This window comes from Alexandromys fortis, unplaced genomic scaffold (genome assembly GCF_014885135.2).
Source record: "Alexandromys fortis isolate MF-2015 unplaced genomic scaffold, M_Fortis_MF-2015_v1.1 scaffold_40, whole genome shotgun sequence".
NCBI lineage: Eukaryota > Metazoa > Chordata > Mammalia > Rodentia > Cricetidae > Alexandromys > Alexandromys fortis.
In genome coordinates, this window is record NW_026067966.1 from 8,866,484 (window position 1) to 8,884,491 (window position 18,008).

General features: G+C 37.7%; 1 protein-coding gene across 6 annotated transcripts in view; it reads right to left on the minus strand.

Annotated features, from left to right (window-relative positions):
• Pikfyve (phosphoinositide kinase, FYVE-type zinc finger containing) overlaps positions 1 to 18,008 on the minus strand; it is an 85,423-nt gene that overhangs the window by 36,862 nt on the left and 30,553 nt on the right. For all 6 annotated transcript variants that reach the window (XM_050154213.1, XM_050154207.1, XM_050154210.1 and 3 more), the window contains 5 exons: positions 11,889 to 11,948; positions 9,743 to 9,872; positions 9,193 to 9,373; positions 8,520 to 8,594; positions 5,202 to 5,309 (listed from right to left, as the gene is read on the minus strand). In XM_050154213.1, the coding sequence (XP_050010170.1) occupies positions 5,202 to 5,309; positions 8,520 to 8,594; positions 9,193 to 9,373; positions 9,743 to 9,872; positions 11,889 to 11,948 (554 nt within the window). The remainder of the gene's footprint in view (positions 1 to 5,201; positions 5,310 to 8,519; positions 8,595 to 9,192; positions 9,374 to 9,742; positions 9,873 to 11,888; positions 11,949 to 18,008) is intronic.

The window sequence follows — 18,008 nt, forward strand, 5'->3', positions numbered from 1 at the left end:
CCCTTTCCCAATGTGGCTACATTAAATAAACCTCCTCTTTCTGATTTTCAAAGTTAAAAAAAGAAAAAGGAAAAAAAATAAAGGAAAAAAGAGAGAAAAAAAGAAATTTCGCCACAATAAAAGCTTCATTTCATTGAGCCTATAATTCGTGATCCTAGAGAAGCTAAATAAGAAGGTGAACCCAAAGAAAAACATATAGTTATCCTCCTGGATACTGGAAGTAGACAAGATTGCCGGGCAAAAACTGGGAACTTGGGGGTGAGGTGGGATAGGGGTAAGGGGAGATGGGGAGAGAAAAGTGAGAAGGGGAGATGGGGAGAGAAAAGTGAGAAGGGGAGGATGGGGGGAGCTTGTGAGAATGGGATGGTTGGGATAAAGGAAGGGTAGATATGGGAGCAGAGAAATATATATCCTAATTAAGGGAGCCATCTTAGGGTTGGCAAGAGACTTGACTCTAGAGGGGCTCGCAGGTGTCCAGGGAGATGCCCCCAGCTAGCTCCTTGAGCAACTGAGGAAAGGGAACCTGAAATGTCCCTATCCTATAGCCATACTGATGAATATCTTGCATATCACCTTAGAACCTTCATCTGGCGATGGATCGAGACAGAGACAGAGACCCAAATTGGAGCACCGGAATGAGCTCTTAAGATCCAAATAATGAGCAAGGAAGTCAGGACCACAAAGGGTGCACCCACCCACTGAGACAGAGGGGCTGATCTATTGGGAGCTCACCAAGGCCAGCTGGACTGCGACTGAATAAGTATGGGATAAAACCCCGACTCTATGAACAGGGCGGACAATGACAATGAGGGCTGATGAGAAGCCAAGGACAATAGCACTGGGTTTTGATCCTACTGCATGAACTGGCTTTGTGGGAGCCTAGGCAGTTTGGATGCTCACCTTACTAGACCTGGATGGAGGTGGGTGCTCCTTGGACTTCCCACAGGGCAGGGAACCCTGACTGCTCTTTGGACTGGAGACGGAGGGGGAGAGGAGTGGGAGGAGGGGGAGGGAAATGGGAGGCAGGGAGGAGGCGGAAATTTTTTCAATAAAAAAATTTTTTTTAAAAAAGTAAACAAAAGCTTCATTTCAAAGCAAATGAGTACTGTCCACAGCCCAGGGTCATATCATACAGCCTTAGCTATTTCTGCTCCCCATAAGAGACACTGAAAATGAGTGTATCTGCCATTTCTCCACGTGCCCAAAGCATTTCTTCAGCAGTCTGTACAACCATTCCCAGCCACCTCAGTATACGAGATTTTTACCAAAATAAACTACCCTGTACTGAAGGGCATTCTTCTGTCTTTCTCTGCTTTACTTATAGAAAGTAGACATTTTTTGGCTAGCATGCTGGCATATGCCTTCAATCCTACAACTCCAGACTCTGAAGATAAAAGTTGGAGATAACCCTAGGATATGTAGAAAGACTATTTCAAAACAAGCAAACAAACAAAAAGATAAAGCTATTGTGCATTCTCAAATTCTCCCTTTATTAGTAAAATGTTTTTTCTGATATACATTTATTTCCCAATCTGCTTACTAAAATTTAATTCAATGACATTTTAAATAATTTTGTTTGTACTACTTCAATAAAATAGAATTAATTTTTTCTGAAACCAAGCAAAGTTAAGACATACCTGTAATCTCAGTGTTCAGAAGTCAAATTAAAAGTTCCAGGGAAGCCCGGGCTATATAATAAACTCTGTGTTACATGCACATGTGCGCTCGTGCATTCACACACACGATAAACTTCTATTTCCCTAACTGTACATAAAGCTCCATGCTAAAAAGCAGGTCTAGTCTTTGTTCATCCAAGAGAGAGTATCAGGAAGTGGGCCCCAAGTACTGCCTGGTGATTACAAACCAGCAAGTCCAGCAGAGACAGAGTGAGCAAAGTCACAACCTAACTCTCCCCTGCAGCTTGCCTCTTGCCCTTTCTCTCACTACCCTTGTCTCTTCCCCGGTTACTTTACACTTGGGAGCAGTAGGAAAGTCAGAAGAGATGTACAGGAGAAGGACAGGAAAAAACATTAAATTAGCTGATATTTTCTTTTCAAAGTAAAATGTTTAACACAACTGACATTAAAGGTTAAAAAAAAAGTTTGAAAACATTACTAATAAGATGCCTTATGTTATTAAGATTAAATCATGTTGCTAACTACAGATGTGCTCAAAACATAACCCAAATGAAAAAAATCAAGGTTGTTCACTAGATTCAAACAATGCAGTAATTGTGAATAAGTGCAACTTTTTAATTTAAATTATCTACAGATTTCAAGTATCAAAGTTCATGAAATCCAAGGCACAATTTTACACATTTTGACAACCCCACAACCAGGAAGCATATTATAATCAATATAGCTGTGATCTAATCCCATGAAAATATGCTGATATCATTTATAAAATCGACAAACCCAAGAGCAAGGATTACGTATCCAGACTGGGGGTAAGCCTCGGGAGTCCAGAACAGCCCTTCCCTGAACCTAATACCCAGCACCAAAGCCAACAACAACAAAGAGACCCGAATATCAATATCCCTTCTATTCCATAAGCACAAGTAACTGTGTTTCCTTTGTTCCTCCCAGGCTCTTCTCTGAAAAGTCATACTCTACCATAACTACAAAGATTCACCTAAATCTAATTAAGATCTTCCATCTTTACTGAATACAGCTGAAAGCTAAAGACAAGAGCTCCAGAAAATAGACTTGTTAACTAATACAGGGAATTTAAACAAGCATTTGCCTTGGACTACAACTGTGTTTTGCTAGTTACTATCTACAGAATGCAATACAAAGTGACTACTTCTACCATGCTTGAAAAAAATATCTATGAATGTAAAAGTAATTTTTTTTACCTAAATATTTCTGGAACTAAGTTTAAATGTTTCCATGTATATGACATTTACATTCCTAAAAACCACGTATTTTGAATGATCACAAACTATATCAATAGTATTAATGGGAGAGGAGAGCTGTGTCAAAACAAAACAAAAAGAATTACATACACTGGTAATGACTTCAATACCCCGCTCTCACCAATGGATGGCCATCTAGACAAAAACTAAACATAGAAATACTGGAGCTAACAGGCATTATACACCAAACAGAACTAAGAGATATTTACAGAACATTTCACCCAGACACAAATGAATATACCTTTTTCTCTGCACCTCATGAAACTTTCTCCACAACTGACCACATACTTAAGACATAAAGCAAGTCTCAACAGATACAATAAAACTGAAATAATTCTTTGCAGACCACCACAGATTAAGCCTGAATATCAAAAACAAAAAGCTTACAAACTCATGAAAACTGAACAACTCCCTATTGAATAATGATAATTTAAAAAAAATTAAAGACTTTCTAGAATCCAATGAAATTAAATACATGCATACCCAAATTTATGGGACACAATGAAAGTGGTACTGAGAGTAAAGATCATAGCATTAAGAGCCTACAAAAAAATTTGGAGAACTCTCATAGTAAGAACTTAACAGCACACCTGAAAGCTCTAGAATAAAAAGAAGTAAAAACACCCAAGAGGAATAGATGGCAAGAAATAATCAAACTGAGAGCTGAAATCAATAAAAGAGAAACAGAGAATAATAGAAAGAATCAATGAAACAAAGAGTTGGTTCTTTGAGAAAAAATCAATAAGATAGACAGACCCTTATTCAAACTAACTAAATATCCAAATTAACAAAATCAGAAATAAAAGGGGGGACATAATAACACACACCGATGAAATCCAGGGAAACATAAGGACATATATATTCTACCAAATTGGAAAATGTTATAGAACAGCTAATTTTCTTGATAGGTACCACTTACCAAAGTTAAATCAAAATCAGATAAACAATTTAAATAGATCTATAACCTTCAGTGAAATAAAAATAGTCAATAAAAGCCTCCCAACCAAAAAATGTCCAGGGCCAGATGATTTTTTAAGAGTTCAACCAGACTTTCAAAGAAGAACTAATGCTAACAGTCCCCAAATTATTCCACAAAATTGACACATGAGGAACACTGAGCCACAGTTACCCTAATAACCAAACCATATAAAGACTCAACAAAGAAAAAGAATTACAGACCAATTTCCCTTATGAACATAGATGCAAAAACCCCAATAAAATACTTCCAAACCGAATCAAATAACACATCAAAAAGATCATCCATCAAGGTTCATCCCAGAGATACAGGAATGATTAAACATTCAAATGTCAGTAAATGTAATCCACCATATAAACAAACTGAAAAAAAAAATAGATGGTTATCTCAATAGATGCAGAAAAGAACTTTGACAAAATCCAACACATCTTCATGATAAAAGTCCTGGAGAGATTGGGGACAAAGGACATACCTGAACATAATAAAGGCAATCTATAGCAAGCCTACAGCCAACACTAATGGAGAGAAACACAAAGCAGTTCCACTAAAAAGGGACAAGACATGGTTGTCTATTCTCTCCATATCTATTCAAAGTAGTATTTGAAGTCTAGGCTAGAGCAGTAAGGGGATACAAATTGGAAAGGAGTCAAATTAGAAAGAAGTCAAAGTATACTTACTTACAGATAATGTAAGCATACAAAAGTGACCCTAACATTTCCACCAGGGAACTTCTACAGCTGATAAATACTTTCATCAAAGTAGCTTGATAAAAGATTAACTCAACAAATCAGAAGCCCTCCTAATACACACAAGACAACTTGACTAAGAAAGAAATCAGGAAAACAATATCTTTCACAATAGCCAGATGAGGTAACTTAGGGCTGCTATTCTGGTACCCTTAACTTAGGAAACAGAAAGAAACCAACACAACCTCCACCTTGAGATATTGTTCTATTTGCAACTACATACAAGCTATTTAAATTCTACAAATAGGTATTAGTTGGAGTCTATTACAAATGGGAGGTTCCATTAGAGACTTGAGAAGTTAGAGAAACTGTCCCAGTAAAGCAAGAGCCAAAGCAGAGAAGAGTAATAAATCCAAACTTCAATTTTCACTTTTTCTTCCATACACTCCCAGTCACATGCTCCTTTATCACTCTGAAACTTCAGAAACGAGTGAAGGAGATTTGGGTGAGCTACCTACTAAAGTGTAACAGAAACCTGCCGTGTACAATAAACATTTTCTATGTAACAAGCAGCACAAAATGTGAGCATTCATCCCATCAAATTACTTCTTCCAGAAATTCTTACCTGAAGCACAATAGGATCAATGCAAGTAAACTTAGTTTCTTCTCTATAGAGATACTCAATGGAACACTTCAACAGAAGGATTTTGGGATTTTTAATACAAGAATTCATCTAAAAAAAAAAAAGTTTGTTAAAGGTTTGCACTTTATAGACTTTTAATCATAATTTTAATTTCTTATATTCCTACTAATTAGCATTATCAAACTCCAATTTATTACTTTTGGGTTATTCACTTTAATTTTTTCAAAGCAAGTTCTTCAAAGCAACTTTTTCTTATCTATTCCTCTTTACTCTTATATTTTCATTTACTATATACTAAAACATATATATATATATATATATATATATATATACTATGTTTTTCTTTTCTAATTCTCATGCTGTAAGAAGAAACAGCATGCCCTAGGTGGTGATAAGTATTATATGCAGACTATTTCACACACTCTAGATCAGCAACGTTGGAAGTATATTTCAGTCTTTCTAAACTTCAAAAGTAGAAAAGAAAGGGGAAAATGTAATGGCACTTGAACATTATTCTAACACAATAAATTCCCCAACAATCTTAAACTGGCAAGCTCAACTGGGTAATGTAATGTGAGGTTAAAAGAGGTTAAAACACATTAAATCATTTTCAAAAAGCAGAAATTCATGCCAACACTCAACCATGCAACTAAAGCCACATGGAAAATAGCCTGGGTCCTACCATCAAGCTTTCAGTTTGACCCAGCTCACACAGCCCAAACTGGCAACAGTTCTAAGAACAGTAACTAGCTGGGGTGCTGTGGGACAATGATTTTACCCTGTAAAGATTTGTTTCTTGTACTTGTTTAATAAAATGTTGATTGGCCAGTAGCCAGACAGGAAGTAGAGGTGAGGCAACCAGGCAGGAAGTTGAGGTGGGGTAATGAGAACAGGAGAATTCTGGGAAGAGGCAGTCTGCAGTCACTCAGACACAGAGGAAGCCAGACACAGAGCAAGCAAGATGTGACTGCCTCGCCAAAAGAGGTACCATGTCATGTGGCTAACACAGACAAGAATTATGGGCTAATATAAGTTTTAAGTTAATAAGAAGCCTGAGCTATAGGCCAATAAGTTTATAATTAATGTAGACCTCTGTGTGTTTTCTTTGGGACTGAACAACTGAAGGACCAGGTGGGACAGAAACTTCAGTCAACAGGGAAAAATATATTCAGGCTCTAAAATTAAAGACTATGTCTAAATATGATCAGTGAGGTAAACCAATAATTCATGACTATATTTCTACTTCTCCTACAGGATTTTCTTCAACTTCTGAAAAGACATAACATACTTAGTCCTTTTCCCCCTTTTGGTTTTCCAAGACAGGGTTTCTCTGTGCAGTCTTTTTTTTTCCCCCGAGACAGGGTTTCTCGGTAGTTTTTGGTTCCTGTCCTGGAACTAGCTCTCGTAGACCAGGCTGGCTTCGAACTCCCAGAGATCCGCCTGCCTCTGCCTCCCGAGTGCTGGGATTAAAGGCATGCACCACCACCGCCCGGCTCTCTGTATAGTCTTAACTGTCCTGAAACTCACTTTGTGGACTAGGCTGGCCTCAAACTCACAGAAATCTGTGCTTTTGTCTCCTGAGTGCGGGAGTTAAAGGCATATGACGCCACCACCCAGTTAACATGCTTACTCTTACTTCAATAAACGTTACTTATTTTGGTTTGACATTCTGTCTTAAAAGGGTAATATACTGTTTTATAAGATTATATATGCAAACACCCAGTGATTTTGGGACAATGTCTAAGAAATAATATCGAATACCATCATATTATTTATGTGACCATTAACAATTTTCTAAAGGCTAAATGTCTTAAAGCCAGCTTTCTATACCAGTAATTTCCACATCCTAGATTTGACTTACTGTGGATAGAAAGTATCTTGCAAGACTGGAGAGGGGCTATGTGTCCTAAGCATGTACAAATTATCTTTTTCTAATATTATAACTTATTAGGACCTAAACACACTAGCATAACAACTATTTATACAACACCTACATTGTAGTTGCCATGGTAAGTCATCTAAAGATGATTTCAAGTCTATAGGAACGTATTCAATAGCTTATATAAAGAGCCTGAGCACCAGATTTCAGCATTCCCTTGAGACCCTGGAATCCATAACCTGCAATAACTCAGAGACAACTGTATTAGTCTATACTTAGAAAAGAGTAAAACTGGACTACAGGTCCAGTTTCTTTCCTAGATTAGAACAGCTGTCTCAACTTTTCCAGCAATAAAATCAATATCTCCTGTGATAAGGCCAAGGTATCCCAAGTTTTATAAAGTTTTCTTGATGGTCTGGAAGTATAGCAAGGTCTGAGAATGCTGCTATAGTTTCTCAAAATGTAAAGATCAGGGCGCTGAAGTAGTTAAGAGCAGCTGGTGTACAATTCCCAGCACCCATGGCAGCTCACAACCATCTGTTAACTCCAGTTCCAGCAGCAGCAGATGCAATGCCCTCTTCTGATCTCCATGGACACCAGGCACACACATGGTGCACAAACATGCAAGCAAAACACACAGAGAAAGTAAATCAGTAAAAATTTATTTATTATGACAACCAACAGATGACACTGAGACATCCACAGTGCCTACTTTCAGTGCAATACCATCCTTCCCTTCACTTAGCTACCTTTTCCTACTCCCTTAAACCTACTGAGTGAGACAGTTTAAGTTTAGGGGTCCATATATTTAGCAAGGTGCCCAGAAAATACTGATATACACTGTACTTTGAGACTCAAAAGCCCTCAGAAGTTCGAAACTCTTGGTGGGACACAGGAAACCTGCCTGCTTCTTTTAGTATTGTCTGACACTGTAACATTTTATACTTTTGTGTTTCGAGATTCCTGAACACTCAATATCTAACCTAACCTCCTTTTTTGTGCTAGTGCAGAGAAGACGGCTTGGAACTGAAGATAGAGCTATAATAGGTGAGAAGCATAAAAAACTAATGACAATTCTGCAGGAAGACCAGTTGTAGAAAACTACACCATTTAAAGGAATACAGCCTTTCAGAAAAACTCTGCCTGGAAGCAGGGAATAGGGAGTCATGATACCAGTATGGTGCCCACTGTTGATCTGGAAACCTGACTCTTCCCTTCTTCCTTCTTCTGTCTTGTGAATTTCCATATTCAAATCCCAATTCATCATCAGCCCTCTGAGATATTCCTGGAATCTCCAAACTTTTGCCTCTATGAAATACATGGCTAGGTACCCTTCAACATCTCCTTTTGTTCCATAATTGAGAAATTCCAACTTATGAGCTTAGTACATAGCCATGGTCTGCTGAACTGAAACTCATTACCTTTTTATGTGCAATGTTCTTGGTACAAACAAAGCCATTAACAACCACAGAATCAAATTTCTTTCCACCTGGAATCTAATAAAACAAGAAAACAATAAGAACCAGTGATATATCCTCCGACTTTATCAGCACTATTATGTCTTTACACCTTTGAACTGTTACCATAATTAACATCACTAAGTAAGGGCATAAAGGTTCAGAATACAGTTCTTGTCATCTCATGTTATCTCACCATGACTGTGTTCTCCTACCCTCTAATCTCTAACACCAAATGTGCTACTCTAAAATACTCATTGACTAAATAAGCTGGTGTCTGTGGCAATACTTTTAACATTAACTATTACAAGTTAAATATATTCAGAACTTATCTAACTAAAGCAACTAACCCATGACAGTGTCAACAGTCTATGAGAACAGACTTTCTCATGAATGACTTTCCAAAAAGAAGCATTAACAAAGGAAGCAATTATATTTATTTTGGTCCTCATCACACACCCATCTCACTCTTTCCACGCACCTCTCACTTCCTATGAACAGCTTCCAAGAGCTCCACTTGTACTGTAGAGCAAACAGCCTCACAGTAACGGTTCCTTTCGGATCACCATGAAGAGATAAATGACTATTAGCTCTGCCCCATCAGTTCCTAGCATCGGCAAACATTAGCAGAGCTCACCTTCTTGATGTGGACAAACTGGCGGATATCCATGTCATCATCCTGGTGCTTAACATCAGGTCGGACTGTCTGAACAACCTGGCAGACTAGGGACACAATGATGTCCCTCCAAGACGATGACAATGACTCGTTGTGAAGCAACTGCTGGAGTAGTGCCATCATGTGGTTATGATTAGCTGAGCTACAAAATGTCACAGAAACAAGTCTGCAGTGAGGACTAAAGACACAAGAAGCACTCTACAAAGAAACATTCCAATTATGGTTAACAGATAAGATCTTCCATGCCAATTTCATTCCTTCAATATATCTTCACCATGACTCTGCACATAATAGAACTCTGTGAATATCTTCAAAGTAAGAAAGCACCTTCAAACTGTTCAATGAAGAGTCTAACACATAAACTAAAATGGAGACAATCAGGTTGGGATTCTGTTTTATGAGCTACGTCATCAGAAGTCAGAATACACTTTCTATTAGTATTTTCCACTTTATAAGGAAGAGGAATTATGCATATGTCCAAGCCACTGAAAATAAAAATCTAGTGCCTTACAGCAGCCTTTCCATGGCTTGCTTCTCCTCATTCTCCTCCCGCAAGAGCTCCAGGTTGTTATGATGCCAGCCCAAAGGGGTAAAGGGCAGTTCTTTGGATTTTTCCTCTACTCGACGATTAAACAAAGATTCTAAACACAAAATAAGAAGTTAGTATTTCACTGTCATGTTTTACACCATCAACTCATATACTTAGAAAATAAAAGTATCTTAAGTTGATTGATATAAATTATTGCTATAAAACAGCTAAGACCTGTACAACACACAATTAAATATATAATAAAATCTGTATCAACAATACACACATCAATACACTAAATTGCAGAAGCAGAGCTTGAGGTATAGTGCTTCTGTATCATGTGCAAGAGCCTGCATGGTAGGGGGAACCCAGAAACACCTGGCATTAGCCAAAACCTGAGCACAGCTATGAAAAGTGACTTGACCTGAGAACAGAGACTCTCAGTCAAGAGTATCAACATCAATCCTAAAAGACAAACAGAATATTTTTGCATTGTTTGTTTTAAAGTTTTAAAAGAATGCAGATTTTGCCCATAAAATCATAAACTGAAAACCACATTCAATTGAAGCCTGAATGGTGACAATAACAGAGTCATGTGTGCACTGAATTCTCAAGAGAGAAATTCTCAGGGACACCCCAGCCCCAGATGACAGTATAGTCTCTCAACACAGTCTCCACTGTATTTTTACAATATAGGCTTTAAAACAAAAGTTTAACAAAGTTGACAAAAAAAAAAACTTAAAAAAGTTATACTAAATAAAACTAATTTGAAGTCTTTAAATTTTTAAAAACAGTGAAATGATTGGGTGTGGTCATGTCCATCTTTAATCCTAGAACTCAGGGGGCAAAAAAAGGCAGATCTCTATGAACTTGAGGCCAGCCTGGTCTACACTGCTTTCGAAGCTGGGAAATTAAGAGCACCTGCTGCTCTTCCAGAAGACTGGAGGTGAATTCTCAACATCCACATTAGGCAGCTCACAACCATCTGTAACTAAATCTCCAGGTTCTGCGGGCGCCTGCATTCACATGCACATAAACACATGTAGACACACACTTCTTACACATGACTTTAAAAGATAAAAATAGTAATTTTTAAAAGGTCAAAATAAATTACAAAAAGTTAAAACAGTAATGTTTTACAAAACGTGTGCATTAAATAATCATTGATTACTATGACAACAAATGAAAAGACAAAATTCTCGTGCTTTCTCTTGTAGAGCACACCAGCTTCTATAAAACATGGTACATAAGGCACAAGACTGGCACTTCCCGATAATGAACAGCCAGTCTATAAACTTCCAGTTGAGCTAGATGTTGGCAGGTAAATTTAGATAGAGTATCAAGCCAGATCAGCTGCCACTGCCTCCTTATTCCAACTTGCCCTACCTTCTCTCTTTTTCTAAAACCCCAGGAACTAAGATGACCACTGGAGGAGTCTTTTTCTCCCTTTGTCTTTCTCCATGGAAGCAAAGTTTAAGTTAAAGGTAGGAGAGATCTGTACTCATCTACTCTTCTTTAGTCTCAATGAAACTCATCGTAGATTTGGTGCTTTATTCTCTTTGCCTACTTCTTTTCCCAACTGTAGAGGGCAAACACCAAATTCAAGTGATAAGCTCACTTGTGAGCTTTTTGGCAAAGAGGCACTCCTTGACAATATGCATATCAATATTCACTTTTATACACTGCCTATAAAGAATAAAATACAAACTACTCAAAAAATTAAACAATCATTTTTAAAGTAAAGATTCTCTCTCAAGGGCTGGAGAGATGGCACTGCCTGCTCTTCCAAAGGTCCTGAGTTCAATTCCCAGCAACCACATGGTGGCTCACAACCATCTGTAATGAGGTCTGGTGCCCTCTTCTGGCCTGCAGACATACACACAGACAGAATATTGTACACACAATAAATAAATAAATAAATATTTATAAAAAAAAATTCTCTCTCAAATCAAGACCAAGTTTGTATGCCTGACTTCCAACATACTCAAAAGTCATTCTACATATTTAAAATTATGTTCCTATGATATTAATTAAATATACTTTCAGCACTTTCTGTCAACGTGTTAATACCTCAAGCACACCATCATGAAACAGACTTCATTTCGAGTACAGTTGTTTGTAGAATTACCTTTGATGAAGGCATCACTTATTGAGAGCTGCTGTCCTCCAGTGTCGGAAACCAAATACTCTGCAAACCAGGAGGAGAAGAGAGAAGAGGAAGGAAGACACATGACTTCAACAGGCCAGCGTAATTATGCAGAACACCCACGCACAGTGTGCACGGCTCTCCAGAAAACTTCAGAAACATTTCACTCAGATGTGTCTATACACAGGTTCTATATATTTCATATTACACTATTTTCAGTAGACTTAAACTGACAACAGAACCATTAAACAATTTGCCTTGGCTCAAATGTCAGGCATTTTAACATATATTTTTCCAAATGATGCTTAGTTGCCAAAACAGAACTAATTTAGAAAACTGCTTCCATGCTGAAACATGGAAACTGAGGTAACCTAAATCTGTGTTCCTGGGCCACAGTCACTCAAAATGGCTCCAGGATAACCTCTCTCTTGTTTCTTTAAAACAAACATAAGAAAAGCAAAGGTCTTTAGTGATTAGTATAATAAGCCTTAAAATACCACACCACTTTCCTCACGTACTACTGCATTATCTAACAATAACTATCTATATATACAGTACTTCATAGAAGAAGCCACCTAAGAGAACAGAATAACTATTTTAACTTCAGAATATAAGCAATAAAATGAATTCATATGGTAGATGATATAGATATAATTTCAGGAATTTTGTGGTTAAGTTTTAAAGTCAGTTTTTGGTTCTTTACAACTTCTAGCTTACTACCAAATCTTTAGAAGAAAGCTAATGAACAGACTCGGAATGCCTTCACAGCATTTAAAATCTAAACACTTCCACAAGTGAACTTTCCTCGAGACACAGCTTAGAGGAGTTCTTTCTACTATGCAAACTAAACCGCAAAGAATTGACTATCTTAATGTGAATATTCTCCACAAATTTTTTCTGACTTCATTTCCAAGCCAATACATTCACCCTTGCAGTCAGGAAGCAGAGAAAACATTATAACTGAAGAACATCATACAATACAATCAGGTACATAGATACAATTTGTTTCTATAATTTATTTCTGGCAGAAATAAGCAATGCCAAATTCTGTTAGTTCAACCCATGCATTGTTCTTTAAAAGCCCTACTTCTCATACTAAAACTTAAGATATCAAATTCCAGAAGTGATGGTTTACTCCTTACATTATGGAAAAATTAAAATACACAAAAAGTCCTGTCTACTGTCCACCTAGATTCAGTAATTATTGAAGACTTGTCATATCTGTTTTCTCTGTATATCTGTACATGCTTTTAAAGTTACCCTGCAGCTAGAGGAATGGCTCAGGGGTAAAGAATATCTGCTGTTTCCCAGAGGACCTGGGTTCCATCCCTAGCACCCACATGATGGCTCACAACTCTGTATTACAGTTCCACAGTACCCTACACCCATACTCACAGATATGCACACATACGTGTAAACAGAAAAAAATTTTAAATGTAAGTTATCCCAATTAATTCAAGTTACACACAACACTTTTCAAGTAGCACATCAGGATGCCTCTCTTTAAACAAGGCCACTCAGGCAGGTGGTGGTGGTGCACACCTTTACTGCCAGCACTGGGGGGCAGACAGGTGGGTCTCCCTGAGTTCAAGCAGACCAACAGAGCAAGTTCCAGGACAGCCAAGGCTGTACTGAGAAACCCATCTCAAAAACAAAACAAACAAACAAAAAAACCAAGGGCACTGTTCTCTGTAGCCACCACATCCTGTAAACACTTAGGAAAACACAGATACTGTGACGCGACACAGAACGGATCCATATTCACACTGATCTATTTACAGAGTCTGGAGCCCATCAATTTATAAAGGACTCCTCTTGCTATGCCTCCTCACTCTCTTTTCATCTAGAACACACCTCCTACTTTCTTTCCACAATAATGAATTCTGACAGAACCAGGCAAATGTCCTACACAAAGTCCCCCTTTCTAGATATGATCCAGTGTTTCCCCACGGTGTGTTGAACTTGCTCCTCAATCCCATGTTTTCTATGCATGAAAAAGCTACTCAAAGGGATTATAGAGCCATGGCTTTCACCAGTGTCAAAGTCTAGTCACTAACTTTCTAAAAACAGCTCAGAATCCTGCTTGTAACACAATATATTTTAATAATACAAATATTCAAAAAAATGAAAAATTATTAAACCAGAAAGCACACCAAGTTTTCCAAGCTTTTGAGGCTGTCTTATAGAATATTTTTTAAAAAGCAACTTTTTAAGTATGGATATTTCAGTACTTTTAAAAATCTAAATTCCTTCAGCTATAAGAAATAAAGGACAGGCTGGAGAGATGACTCAGTGGTTAAGAGCACTAACTAGCTGTTTTTTCCTGAAGTCCTGAAATCGAATCCCATCAACCACATGATGGGTCATTACCATCTACAATGGGATTTGATGCTCTCTTCTAGTATGCATATAGAGCACTCATATGAATAAAATGGATGGATGGATGGATGGATGGATGGACGGACGGACGGACGGACGGACGGACAGATAGGCAGGCAGGCAGGCAGATGGTAGATACCCACACACACACACACACACACACAGGTGAAATAAAGGGCAATCCACAAGAAGGATAAAGCCAGCATCCCTGCTCACATAGGCAGACTCTATTCCTTCACAAAATTCTGAGTTACTTTGATAATCTTTTCTTGTTAGCAGTCAGTGTTCGACTTAACTACCACAGAGTAAAATATTTCCTTCTATTTCAGCTTCGCCAGACAATAAGAATTCTCATTAGTACAAGAAAGGCTAGTGAGAGGGAATTGTGAGGGCAAGAACAGGTAGAGACTCTTAAGTCCTCACATCACAAACGAAGACTATCAGGGTTGTAAACAACCAATCAGATCCACCTAAAAACTATCCTCTTTCTAGTGGTAAACCCTCTTTTCTAATAGTCTTGCTGAGTGAGCTAAAGGAACACTCTCATAAGTTCTAAGGCCAGATTTTCATCTCACAGATTTGGAGCTAAAAGAAAATCGGAAGGACATTAAATCCAGCTAATCTCTAACCAGATGTTAGCATCTGTCCTCCATAATCCTGACAGGTGGACATCCAGATTCAACGTGAACACCTCCAAAGCCAAGTGGCAGAATCTCACTACCCCTAACTATTGAACTTGACTATTTTACATACAAAATTCCCATCTTTTCTTTCAGATACCTTAGGGACAATGACATTAAGCCTTTATTTCTCCATTGGCCCTTGGTCAATACTTTCTTAGAACAAATTTTAGAATATACAAAGTATGTTCTATGCATATATGAAAATAGCACAATGAAATGCATTATTCTAGACAGTTACTACACACACTTATAAAAAACTACTGAACAGGGGCTGAAGAGCTGGTTCAGTGGTTAGAGCACTAGCTGCTCTTCCAAAGAACCTGGGTACAATTCCCAGCACCCACATGGTGGTTCACAACCATCCACAAATCTAGGTACCGCAAATCTACTGGCCTCTTCTAGCTTCTACAGGCACCAGGCCCACACATGGTACACATACATACACGCAGGCAAAACAACAATATACATAAAAATGGAAATGGAAATGTTTATAAAGTATCGAACAGAAACTGAGGGGATGACTCAGCCTGCAACGTGCTCGTCACACAAGCATGAGAACCTGAGTCTAGATTCCAAGCACTCGTGTAAAGAAGTCTGGATGTAGCAGCACACGCCTGTAATCCTGCAGTGAGGAAATAGAAACAGGAGGATCCTGGGGCTTGTCAACCAGGCAGTCTAACAAAATCAGCAAGTTCCAGATTCACCTGTCTCAAAAAATAAGGTAAAGAACAATACTGAGTAAGATAGCCAATGTTGACCTTTGGCCTCCTCCATACACACACATACACAAGATTTCATATAAACATATGTCCCACACAACCCCCATACACAAAGTGCTAAGCAAACTGACTATAGACATGGCAAGTCCTATAACAAAACCTAGGAGGATCTTCTTCCTGCTGGTATCATTTCAATATTGTACACAATCATTCAAGCAAGCTACACAACTAGACGTCAGTATTAGTAGTAGCACTGCTGACTCCAACATGTACCAAACACACTATGCTTTGCATGTTTCCATACAAAAATAAAGCTCACAGTAGGTAGAATAGTAGGCGCCAGTGGCCAGGGAATAGGGAGAACAGGGAAGTACTGGTCTAGGGTAGGAAGTTTCAGTTATGAAAAGGAACTGAGATCTACTTTATAGCATGATTGATGCAATATGGTAATGTGTAGTAGATATTTCAAAATTCCTAAGAAAGTAAAATTTGAAGGTTCTTGTCATAAAAAAGAAGTTAGTTCCTGAGATGCCAGATGTGAACTGGTTTTATTGACTCATTGTTCTTTAAACACAAACGTCATTACATCACTTTATACCATATAACTCCCAAATACAAATGTGAACAGATTTATGAATATATGAAAAAAGTCATAATGAAACCTATTATTTTATACTATTAATCTACACTAATAAGTGTTGGGCAATCATGACTATGGGAAGCAAAGCCCTATAGGGTAACTTAGGACATCCTCTGCCTACTAGCATCTAATAGACAATGATCATTTTAGCATTTTAACCAAGCAACAGATTATTATAAAGCTATTTCAGACTCCATAGCCTGTTAGGTAATCACTATACCAGAGTTATATCCTTAACTCAAGAGAATACTCTTAACATGTTTCTCGTGTTATACTAGTTATCATAAAGATCTTTGTCATTTTTCTTATTTTTTTTAAATTTTATATGTATTGGGTATTTTGCCTTCACATATGTCTGTGAGAGAGTGTCAGATTCCTCGGAACTGGAGTCATGGACCAGCTGTGAGCTGCCATGTGGGTGCTGGGAATTGAACCCAGGTCCTTTAGAAGAGCAGCCAGCGCTCTTAACCACTGGCCCATCACCTCTCTAGCCTCCTGCTATTTTTCTTAACAAGTATGTAACCTTCTTTCAGACTTATCATCACGTGACAGCTACCGCTCACATCTTTAAAAAGTTTTTTTAAAGATTTAAAGCAAGACAGTTTCCAAGAAGAATCATGAGCTTTCAATTGCAAGTATCTCTCTTTTTATTCTCCAGGGAGTTATACTGAGGTTGGCAAAAATGTCATTTTTGAAGTCTCCAGTTCCATTCCTCACCCAACATTCTGAGTTAGGTTTCCTTCCTAAAGTGTATGTGTGCCGGCTTAGCAGTCCACCCTCTGCCATTAGGAATTCTATGATCAAAGACTACTTTTTCAAACTTTTCAGGACATCCTTAACATTACAAGGGGTAAAACCACCAGCAAACAGCAAGTGTACTTTACACTCAGCTAGCATGCATGTTCAGAGGGCAGATGTCCTGTCGCGACAGTCTTCTGCTGACCCCATCCCTATCAAAAACCTAATCTCATGGAACTGTGGCATACAGTACAGTCTGACAAGGGTCAGATCTCCACAATGCCCTTCACACTCACCCAAAAGCTCACCTATGGTCAAATCTCCTCTCTCTCTCTCTCTCTGTCTCTCTGTCTCTCTCTGTCTCTCTCTCTCTCTGTGCCTTATTCTTTAAATAAGAAGCACCTTTTATTATCACTATCTTAATTAACATTTTATCACATCTTGATAATAGTTGACAATTATGAGAAATTTGTTGGGGGATGTAAATATTTCAAATTATGAAATAAACTTTTAGGTTCTATTAAATTTTTATTATTTTTAGGTTCAAAGTAAAGAGTACAAAGAATCAGGCAACCATTTCATAAGCAATTCAGTTTTACAGAGTTAAATGTTTAAAATTCAAACACTGCATAAAACCATGGAATTAAGCATATTTATAATAAAGATGTTTTGATGATGATTATTATTAAATGAACTCCCATAATTACTTATTTTATTTTCTTTGAAAAAAATGGTGCATTAGCTTCATTAGGTTTATACCTGAACTTAGTTTCTAATTGTATCTAATAATATATATCTCATCCTACATTTTTAAAAAGGAGCAATCAATTCATGCTGCTATGTTACATATTAGAAAAGGTTCGCTGTATCTTTCCTTTTACATCATGTTTTTGTTTTTTGGATTTTTTTTAATGTGGTCATTAGTATTTTCGAGTTCACAAAC